The 12,140-nt window shown below is 40.2% G+C and overlaps 1 protein-coding gene across 1 annotated transcript in view; it reads right to left on the reverse strand.

Moving 5' to 3' along the window:
- Positions 1-12,140, reverse strand: part of LOC131689235 (novel acetylcholine receptor chaperone) — a 44,058-nt gene that overhangs the window by 15,209 nt on the left and 16,709 nt on the right. Inside the window, exon 2 of the mRNA XM_058974184.1 lies at positions 2,760-2,898. Within this exon, the coding sequence (XP_058830167.1) occupies positions 2,760-2,898 (139 nt within the window). The remainder of the gene's footprint in view (positions 1-2,759; positions 2,899-12,140) is intronic.

Genomic DNA, 12,140 nt, shown 5'->3' on the forward strand with positions numbered 1-12,140 from the left:
TCTATGAACCATTCAGCTCCGGCTTCCGTGAGCCATATAGCTCAGCTTTGTCGCGATCAACTCGGATAGTCCCTGGCGGTGAACTCACCTTATTCCGACTGAGAGTTCCACGGCGGCGCAATTTCTCTCGACACCGTTGTCCGTTTTTGAGTATAGTGTCTTTGTCCCACCACGGACGGTCTCCCACTCCGTGGTGGGACAAAAAGTGCTTAGAACTGTACATGGAGAAGTTCACTGCATTCACGTCTTCTGAGATGACTGGTTACCCGAGCAGAGTCTGACAACAAATTGAAAACTAAATTTGATGTTGTGATGTTTGGCAAATGATTACTCAGGTTGTTGTCGTTTTGGTCGTTTTGACGGTTAAAATATCGGCTATGATATCAAACAGAAAACCAATTCTGCTATCAGTGAGAGTAAATTGAAAGTTCATTGAGATGTTAATTTTTTTTTGATAACAAAATATGTATTCACTTTGATGTTTCACCAAATAAATATAAACATTGAAAATTTTTCTAAGAAACAAGGATAGCAAAATGAGATCAAAATTTGATGTCATATTTAAAAAAATCTGAAACTGATATCAAAATAAGATTTCAATTCGATGCTATTATCAAAATATGATTTCTACTTGTTGTAATTTTGATGTTCGACTTTGCTCTGGTACCCACTACCTATCCTACCAGTAAGCATCGTTAGAAAGGCGAATAAAGAGTCTAATGAAAGGCACAAAACGCAGTTATTGGCGCCGGTTCGTAGACGGGTTAACGAGAGACACAGCGATGAGCACTCTTTGGGGTACGGCTCGACGTATGCGTAATCGCAACAGTACTAACGAGAACGTGGAATATTCAAACCACTGGATATTCGCTTTCATCAAGAAGTTCTGCCCAGACTCTGTCCCGGTACGGAAAATGTACCCGCCATGCCTCCTCGCGATACCGCGAACGAAACACTGGCTTGGTTCTCACTGGCTCTCCTATCATGCAACAATAATGCTCCGGGGTTAGACAGAATCCAATCCAACTTGCCGAAGAATCTGCAATTCTCAACCCTCATATATAATGCAAAAGTCATCATTCACTCAGACAAGACCATGCGTATTCCCCACGCACATTAAATACCCAGTGGATTAGTTTCCAAGTTGGTCAAATAAACATAAGAAATGTCAACTCGACTGGCTTAAACCGACGGATATGTGTTCCCTTACAATACCATCAAATCAAAGAACATTTAAAGCTTTAGCTTGCTTTTAGAGCTTGTGCGACCACCCCTGGCTGCTATTCCGTTATCGATCTGGACTAGCTGAAGTTGCACAGGGAATCAGTAGATGATTATGCTTGAGAGTAGCGAAACATCTTTCAATGTGCAACTCCTGGTAATCCTAAAGTGTTTATTGATCAATACCGACGCTGGCCAGGCCCGAACGTAGATCGTGGAAGGCAAGGGAAGAAATTGTTAGTCCGATACTTGCTTTTGCTAGAGGCCGTATATACTACTGCGTACTCCACAAGTATCACGGGAGGAGGATATTTGCTATTAAGTATAGAAGTTAGATTCTACTTCTTCTTTACCGACGCCATAGAGGTGACTCCACTATCTGGGCGAGATATCGATCCACCAACTCATGGACTGGGGACCAACGGCTTTACTTCCCTTCCGAAGGAAGACGTGACCACAGATTTTTTCATCTCAGAAAAATCTCAACGACCTCGGCTGGAATAGAACCCAGGACAACTGGAATGACTGGCGGTCACGCTTACCATTCAACCACCGGCGTCAAATCAAAGAACATTTAAAATATGTGCAATTCTGAATATAACAAAATGAAGAGTGCTTAATTATTTGCATTACAATAAGGTCGGAAAAAATAGTTGCATAATCGATGTGGTTCATTTGCAAAGGTAGCACTGTTCATTAATCATTTTAGAAAAATTGGTGATAAGGGACGCGGACGAAAATAGCTAACCATCGCCTATATGTCCAAATTATGAAAAAGAATCGTAACAAAAACTAGACAGAAGGATCAATCGACAGCATGAAATTGTGATCTTTTCATGAATTTATGAACGGTTTTTTTCCGTGTATCCAAATCATTTGAGAGATTGTTGGAAGAAGAGGTCCTCTTCGAAGAGGTTCCAGTTTGTAGATTTGTTACGGGGTCTAAAGGATGGAAAACTTTTTTAATCCACCTAGTGGTGCGATTGTGGCTTTCTCATTTGTCCAAACTACGATGCCATGGCTGGTTATGTTCAATACAAGGATGGAAATGTATATTACATATTCAGTACGATTTGCAGATACATACAATGGATCGACAGCCAAGATCTTGAAATATTATGTGTCGACACTGAAACATCGCTTGAAACTAGCGGCGGCGGATTAGGCAGGAAGATTCGGGGGGTCCCGACTCAGCCGAAAATTTTCAACTTGTTAAGAAATTTTAAATTAGTTTTAATTTTAAAGTAACAACCCCTTATTGCATACTCCTACCTAAGCCTAAATAGGTCAAAAAAAAATTGGGCCGGGATTAGGTTGACGATTTTTAAAGTGATTGCATAACCTTTCTATATGAGAAAGACAAAAAGATTTAATTGCGATCAGAGAACGAGGGTTTTAAGTTCGTTGGACATAAGCTAATTAGTCAATCAAGAAACTAGTATGGTTCCGTTTGCAAGTTTTGTATGATTCATCATGGTTCTGGTTAGTGTAGGCAATGTCTAAGAACAACACCTCATCCGACTAATCCCGATACTTACGGCTGGGAATGATCACCATAGCGAGGCCACAGAACACTTCCAGTCCGCCGACCGATCGGCGGTACCACTTCGAGGGCAGCTTAAAATCGAACATCGATGAGAATGGGAACACTTTCGCATACTTGACGTAGTTTTTTCGCTAAAATGAGAAGGAGAAAATATTTGCGAATCAGAATTAATTTGAACTGCAGGAACCGTGTTTGGATTATGGCGTGAATAATGATCCAGTCTGGATTAATTGCGGTGTATAGTTATATAGTCAATCGGATCCTATAGTGATAGAGCATTACGAAAAACAATCTGTTTCATTGGAGAATGCCCGATACTTTGTACTGCGATAAACACCGAGCGCCTCCATTAGTTTTATGGTCATCCAAATCAAGATGTAAACACCCCCACGCAGTGCATTTTGATTCAATAATAAAACAGCCAGGGAACGTGAAATATATTTTTAACAATCATTGCTGAATTGCACCGATTTTACCATTAGCGTTTCCCATCATCGATGCGAACGAGCGTCGTGACGATCGCTTTTTAGTTGACCAGGGTTAACATGACGCAGATTTCCCCATTTCTATGCGTGTTCGCACTGATACCGGTATGTGCTCGGTTGAAACATATCGTCAGTGTGAGATCACGTGATGTTTTATTTCAACTGTCTGTACCATGCCATGGTCGGTGTGTTTATTTTCATAACATACACTTGAAAACATATTTAATGAACTTCCAACAACTTCGCACATTTTAAGAGGTTTCGGGATGCTAGCATGGGCAAGCAAATTCCGTCATCACCGGGTTGGATTGATCCACTGCTGAAGTTTGTTTATCTTCTCCGGGAACGTACAGAATTGAAAAAATGGCATTAGCGATTAATCGATCAGTGCAAAATCGATAGGCGAAATGAAGTTCTAGCACGGTGAATTTCCATGCATGCGTGATTCAATATTAGGGAGTTTACGAAATTAGTTTTGAACAATCGGCTTTGTAACAAAATGGCATGTTAAAATCATTAATCTTTGTTTAAAATCTTAACAATCTTCATGTTACACTTATGAGTACGGAAAACATGTTTGAAAGCTTTCTACATCGAAGAAAATGAACATTTTGTTGGCTCTAATAGTCTCTCATTAAATTCTGGATTTGCGTCTCATCAGTATCTGGTAGAATTGAACCGAGACGCCAAAACCAAAAACGGAACACGACTTTTATTCACCAGAAATCAACTAGTCACGGGTAAAGTAACGTAAGCCACAGAACTTGTCTTCTGTACTTACGGGACTACATCCATAACAAGTTGCTTGCAAGGTTTTGCATTTGGTTTCCAGATTGGTTGTGCCAGATACTGATGAGACGAAGTCAAAACACGCAAATTCGCACCTTACAAAAGTTTCATACAATTTCCTTCTTAGATATATGTAATCATCATCAGTCAATGTGAAATATACTTTTTTGTATACAAAAGAAAAGCAATCATTTGTATTAATATAACATCTAGAATTAGAATGGTGTTATTTCAGGTCTTTCCGATCCTAGCAGCCTAGGCTAGACCCAAACTTTCTTCTTGGTGTGATATACAGTTCCACCATCTTCGAAAAACCATTCCCCAAACTTACATTAGTACATTTCCAGCTGCTGCCAACGCAAAACCCTGAACTTGGTCACCGCAATCGAACCACTTGCTAGGTGCGAAACGAGATCATAATTTTCGCTTTACCTCCCTCACCACCTGTCTTATTCATTTAGCGCTCGTAAATCTACATTATGTAATTCCGGCAAAATCTAAACTATATTTACGTATAGGCATCCATTAGCCAGTCAGTCAGTCCGGCGGACACGTATGACGAAGAGCAATAAATGTACACAAAATCCGCTTTCAAGTGTCTCAGCATTGCAGCATCCTGCCCGAAACAGCGCGCCTGTGTTGTACCGTATATTTATAAACATTTGCAAATCGGTTGTAGTATGGCCGGAGCCGCCGTTTCAAACAGAATGCATTGAACTATCCGATAGACAGGTTCGAATCCGTACAAACTTCTGACGGTTTCATGCTGATAGTGATTCTCTCTCTCTTACCTCTCGCCCGTCGTCTGGCGGGTATCGTTGAACTTGAAGAATCGCCCACCCTGTTCTAAAAATAGAACATTCCTCTTAAATTGCTGATGAACTCGCAAGTAGAAATACGCAACCGCCAAAAGACAATCTCATGAAAGGGGATCCCGCGTGTGACAGGTTCAAGTTGGGAGTCGTGTTCAGATCAGATGCCGTGTTTTGAAAAATGTATTAGCTCCAAAATGTACTTTAGTGCTTTGTTAAAATTCGCGGTTGAGGTTGTAGTTAATGAAAGAAAGACGCTGATTAAATCATTTTACTTAATTTTACATGACTGAACTACAACAATGTGTATTATGTAATATTCGAACGGTGGTGGTGAATACGATAAAGATTTGAGACATTAAAAATGACTCAAAATCAAAGGAAAGGCAGAAGTCATGTTAATTTTCAGTTTAAAGCACTAGTGTTGTTCTTTCGAGCAGAACTGCAAATGAAACACATCCAGCGATCTGCTCGAAATGCATTACCACTGCAATCCACTACCCTGAGTTTTGCAATGACAAACGGTAATGATTTAATAACCACCACCAAAATTCATAATAATAATGATAGAGCTTTATGCTATATTTCACCCTAAGGAGGAAAATTAGTGCTTTCGCATAGGCCTGCTAAGCCAAGACAAGTTTCGGCTTCACTGTGTCTCATCGGCATAAATAGAACTTCTGTTTAAACGGGACATCACGTTTGATCAGTCGTTCGATTGAAACACAAAGTGTGTTTTAGTTTTAAGGGATTTGCGTCAAGCCGGCGCTAATCTATTCCGACAATAAGTTAGTGTCGGTTTCTGATGAGGCGAAGCCGAAACGCAACTGAGTATGATGATAGAGCTTTCTATTTGACGTTTAGGATAGATTAGAAAGATACTTATTTTTGAAAATGCTTGCAGGATTTTTTTAAAAAACAACCACCATCGTAGTTTGAGATTGTATTCATTAATTTGGTCTATTTTGTACACATAAACTTTACATTTTCAGAGAACCTTCCTAGCACATTGACATGAACGTCTTGATATTGTTTCATTGAAAAGGTAGCCAGAATTTTCTCAGTCGTTGATTAGTTCGTTAAATTCTTATATCTTTCTGCATTTTGGTTTCACACAAGGAAGTTACCTTGACCAATATATCTTTGTTTTATTAATCAACAATCTCCATTGACGCATAATGCTTGAAATATTGATCAATGTTGCAAATATTGAGTATGATCTCGGTTTTGCCGTCAATATTAACCTTTTCTCGATAATTCTTTTTTCTGAGCCATGTAGGACTCATTAATTTTTCACAACAAGTGTTTGCATCGTAGTGCTAATTCGATTGTGTCTAGGCTGAAACCAACGTTACAAGCCGAGTCAGCCGTTTCAAACTTTGACTCAGTCAAGCGTTTCAAGTTCTGTGTCCAGACTAAGGGTGCTTACAGAGTGGCGGCGAGAAGCTGAGCTGGGGCTGGTACTGACATTAGAGTGCGAGATGCGAGAAACCTGCTTGCAGCATATTAAACTCCGCTCGGCTTTCACTCTGACATCACCCATTTGGTTTGCAGCAAGCAGGTTTCTCGCATTCTAATGTCAGTTCCAGCGCCAGCTCAGCTTCTCGCCGCCACTCTGTAAGCACCCTAAGACGGTTGTGTCAAAGCTGATGCTGACAGCATCAAGACATCAGCGCTAAATTTAATTGTTTTCAACAAAAACTCTGTTTGTCCGAATATGAACTAGTCTAAATCAAAAAAATAACTCATTTGTTCGGTGACTCTCGGAACAATAGATCGATCATTCCAGTCTGTGCAGTGCAACATTACCAAGAATAGTGCCAATCCGCAGTCAAGGTTATCTCGCGCATTCTCTGCCTCGTTGAGGTTTCAGCATTTTTCCCTTCTTTTGTGTTTTGAGCGTTTACCGTTATCAGCAAGTAGATCAGTGAAGGAGCAGTGTTTCTTTCTACTAAACCGTCAGGATATCGTTATATATAAAAACACTTCTAATCTCAATATAATTTGAGTCAATCCCTTGATCGTTTTGAAAGAATTTTACCATATAAAATTCTATTTTTATCGACAAGTATTAAGAACCCTGATCTGCTAGAGGTATATATCAGAATAAGCTCAAATTATATAAGTGCTTTTTATGTAAAAATGTCTAAGGAACATGATGGAATTAAAATTTTTAAAATAAAATATATGTATTACGAGAAATATGAAGTTTAATTATTTAACGAGAAAAATCGCATAGTTGACAGCACTGCCGCTAGAAACTAATATTTTTTTCTAGACTCCTAGAACAATTTCCTTCAAAAACACGCAGTTTGATTTTAGAATAAATAGAACCGAAGTTTTACTCAAAGTTTTTACAGATTTGTTAAGCTGAAGGGGGGGGGGGGCGTTAGTTTTCCCATGGCCCGAGAAGTGATTCAATTGGCACAAAAATTTGGATTTTGATATATTGGCCCTAGATGAACAATTCCTCCAAAATTAGTTCACATCTGTGAAGGTCCATTACAAGTGCCTAGATCACTTCGCGCGGAAAGACTCATATACAAATTAAATATGGTTATAATATTACATTTCCCATTCTCGCCACCAATACCAGCCTGCACTGGGCAATAGACCAGTGCAAAAATGACTTCCCCAGATAATGATTTGCCAGAAGGCGAGATGGATGTAGAAGTAAAATCGCCTCCTCGACTGAACATTTGTGATCTTTTTCCGAACCGAAATACAAGAAATATTTGAATCTATTGCAGATTTCTCGAGTTCTGAAGGACCGATAATCAGAAATATCGAAAATTCGTCCTGATAAGCTTCTGGTGGTCGTAAATAGTTTGAAGTAGGCAAATGATATTGCTGGCGACGGGCCTTTTACGAAGAGTATAGAGTATATGTACCATCAAATCGGGTTGAATGTAACGGGATCGTCTTCGATTCGAGTTTAAATTGCGCGGATCTGCTGACATAGGTGGTTGATTGCTTTAAAGAGCCCATGCTCCAACCAGTGAACATAGTGGAGTGCAAACGTTTACATTCGGCATCACTCGCAGCTGACGGAAAGAGGACATACGTCAACTCAGACTCCTGTCGGGTGATCTTCGCCGGTTCTGCTATGCGTTCGCGATATCCGGCAAAATCGAGTCCACACAATGACTTCCTCCGGAGGAAGAGTACGGGTTCCTGGCTGTCTTGATTATCAATTCAAGCCCAGACTAAACACGTACCAGACGCGAACTATCGTGGACGGCCTCCCAACCCATGGTGCTCAGACGTGTATGTGGAGAAGGCTGCCGCGTATAAGACCCTCCGGGATGACAGGTTACCCGCTAGTTTTCGACAGTACGCGACGTTTGACATGCGAATGAAGAGTTTGATGAAAGCTAAGAAACGGGGTTGCTGGTTTCGGTTCGTTGACAGACTAACGAGAGAAACATCGATGAGCAGTGCCTCTCCACATTTTGAAAAAGTTTTGAAATATACATGGGTCAGCTCAAATTTTTGTTCTAGGTGTGAATTTAAGAACTTTTGCCAAAAATTGCTTAATTTGGACATGATTTAGAGGTGTCTCCAATCAAAAATCGTGTTTTTGCTATGTTTCCATAGGAAGATCACTTACACTCTGATTTGATAAGCCCTACACGTCCACATATCATCAAAGGCTGTTCCTTACACATATCTTAACATGTTTTAACAGGTTCGCTAATCGCAGTAGAAAATTTGTTAACTGGATTTTCATATAGGAAAGTATGTCAAAACCAAGGAAAATTAGTAGTATTTTTTCTTGGTTTTGGTATTCTTCTCTATATAAAAATTCAGTTAACAAATTTTATATTGCGATTAGAGCTATGTTCACCTGTTAAAACATGTTAAGATATGTGTAAGGAACAACCTTTGATGATATGTGCACGTGTAGGACCTATCAAATCAGAGTGTAAGTGATCTTCCTATGGAAGCATAGCAAAAACACGATTTTTGATTGGAGACACCTCTAAAGGATGTCCAAATGAGGTCATTTTTGGCGAAAGTTCTTAACTTCACACCTAGAATAAAAATTTGAGCTGACCCATGTATATTTCAAAACTTTTTCAAAATGTGGCACGCCCCGGCATATGCGAAACCAAAAGAATAAAGAGTGTCCCACATCATATTGCTTCACGGAAAAACGCTGTAGAAAATAACCCATTGGGCATTTCTTCTTGAAAATTTGAGTAGAAGTAGTTTAGAGTGTAATGTTTACACTGTAGTTTTATCGCTGTCAGTTTTTAGATAATCGAAAAGCAACGCCATGAATTTAATTTGCGCAAGCACCAGAAAAATCCTCAACTCTCTCATCGAGACAACGGAAAACAATTCGGAATCATGCAGTTAACGGTGAGTTGTTTGATTAAACGTTACTACCAAACTCTGAGCATCGAACGGAGGCGGAAATGCGGTCAGAATGGATTTTCTATTACTGATCAGGATCACAAGCATTTAAGCAGAATCCCAATGCTTCGCCCCCCACATCATTTCACAGTACTTATTTACAGCGGTACCTGTCTCATTTAGCCGCAGCTACACGCCACGGGTAGAGTAGCCAGTAAAAGGGTTAGCAAACGGATATAGCCGAGCTGTCAAACTTCGGAGGTGTTCGGTTCATCTCCGGTGCCGACTTACGAATACGTCACCGTTTTAGGCTCAGCTCCAGGCCCTGCTCCTTCTTTCTGCTCTGACAATCAAAGAAATAAGAAGTGCGCGCGGTGTTCTTAATTTTCTAAAGTAATTTTTGTTAAGTGTTAAAAGTGATGCAGGTTAATTAATCTAATGCTTTTTATAGTTACAGTTAATAAAAGTCCAAACACAAAAGGACTGATTAATGGACTAGAGTAATAGAGTTTAAAAGGTATTTGTAAAATATTCATGTTAAAAGTTGATTGTCGTTAAAATATTAATCTAAAATTTAGTTGTACGCAAAGTAAAATAACGGTGAGAAGACGGTTCACAGACAAATTAAAATACCGGAAAAAAGTTAAAAATTGGGTACAAAAATGTAGACGGGAAGGTGGTAGCGGGTACCACATGGTTGTATGGCTATTTAACTAATACCTCTGGGTAGGTCCCCAGAGGACCTTTTATTTTTGGCTCCAGATTGTCATCTGGAACCTATTCCTTCGCAGGACGAGACCAAGAACAGGAACGGAAACTACCGCCAACATACGGCTCTCTGTCCGTCGCCACGTGCCAAGACCCCCCCCCCCCCCTGGAAACAATCCCGGCAGCCACCACGCCATTCTTCTGCCTGCCGGCAACCCTGAAAACCGGCAACCACAAGCCGCAGGTCGAATCTACTCCCGAGAGCAGAAAATACCACTATCCGGTCGAAGGACGCACGCCATACACGCTCCGACGGCTAACCGTTGGACCAGAGTCCCAGTTATAACCGACGCACCGCCACTGCCGCCATACACAGCCATTGTCACCGTAAACCACCAACATGTCACCCAGTCGACGATTCGGCCATCTTCCGTCTACACCCGTAAAACCAAACCGCAAGTAGCAAGTGACGTCACTTAGAATTAGGTTATTTATAAGTAATAAATAGAGTTAAGATGTTTAATGATGAAGATTAGTGATATTGTAACTTAACTGAGCCTTGGGTTAGTGAATTTGCATCACGTTTCGATTTCGCTCGAATTTCGGACTCAAAAGGAGTCGCCAGCCCTCGTCGTTGGTTGCCGTCCAGGATGTCTAATCAGGTCGTAGCTTTTGAGCATCCCCTACGTAAGTACACCCGTTTGCTGGTCCTCGTCTGGTTGCATTGTCTGTGATATTACCGAAGGCAAATGGATCACCCTCTAAATGAGTGCATATGATGGTGGTTGACATTCATATTCACCACCGACAAGCATAATTTCTCCTACCCTGAGCAGCTTGAGGTAACAGAGGAAGTAAGAAAGTAGAAACTCAAAGTTTGCCAATAAATGAATGGCTGCGGCGTCCGAAAGGGGCTAACCCACATTTTCATTTTTGACAGGAAATAAAAAAAACCTCCGCATTTCCAAATTAGCACACAGTTTGCATCTTCAGAAGATATGTTTAAAATGATAGGACCTATAACTTTCTCGAGGACACCACATTTCTATCTAGCTTTATTAAAACGTTGATAACAGTGCCGCCCTAGCGACTGAATTCCGAACTAGTATGATTCAACCAAATAAAGCGCTAAGTGCTATACAGCAACTTTCCTGAAGATACCATAACCCTATAACGAAAGATAATAATTGATTCCACGCTTTTCAAATTTTCCAACCACAATGTATCGTTTTGCCTTTCTCATATAAAGAAAGGCTGTGCAATCACTTCAAAAATCGATTTTTCAACCGAGGCCCGGAGGGCCGAGTGTCATATACCATTCGATTCAGTTCGTCGAGATCGCAAAATGTATGTGTGTATGTATGTATGTGTGTGTCAAATAAAGTCACTCAATTTTCTCAGAGACGGCTAAGCCGATTTGCATAAACTTAGTTTCAAATTAAGGGTATAACGCTCCCATAAGGGGCTATTGAATTTTTAGTTGTTCGGACTTCCGGTTCCGGAGCTACGAGTTGAAGAGTGCGGTCACACAGCAATTTCCCATATAAACTGGTAACCCTATGATGTCCGAATTAAGTTACACGTATTCAAATACATTCAACATTACTTGGATTTGCGGCTCTAGATCATAAATGACCAATCAAAGTAGCTTTGACCACATTGGCCACAGAGTTCTTGATACCCCGGGAAACTCGTTCCTAAACTAATGTCACACATACTTTCAAGCAAAATCTTAACCGATGTTTACAAAATTGAAATCAAATGAAAGGTATAATACTCCCATTGACTGCTATTGAATTTCATTCGGTTCTGACTTCTGGTTCCAGAGTAACAGTTTGGTTATTGCGGTCACATAGGAATTTCTCATATGAACCGGTACAATCGTAATACCTCATAGGTTAAAAATCTATTAAAATGCACATCAAATTACTTCGATTCGCAGGCCTAGATCGTGTAACCCGTTTGGGTAACAATTTAGCACTGGGTGGAAATATACCCTTTTTTGTGTATACACTCCGTAGAGTGTATTTGTTTACTTAAAGTTATGCTCACCGCCGCTGTTCGATACCGTTCACATTTAGTTTGTAAATTTATTGTATAATTTCGCGTTTGTGAACGGTTTTGTTCGTGCAGGTAGGTTAGATAATTTTTGTTATATGTTTGTGTATAATTAACATAGGGCTTAGGTAGGTCTCCGCTCTCCTCTTGCAAAAATAAGTG

The sequence above is a fragment of the Topomyia yanbarensis genome, chromosome 3 (assembly GCF_030247195.1).
Source record: "Topomyia yanbarensis strain Yona2022 chromosome 3, ASM3024719v1, whole genome shotgun sequence".
NCBI lineage: Eukaryota > Metazoa > Arthropoda > Insecta > Diptera > Culicidae > Topomyia > Topomyia yanbarensis.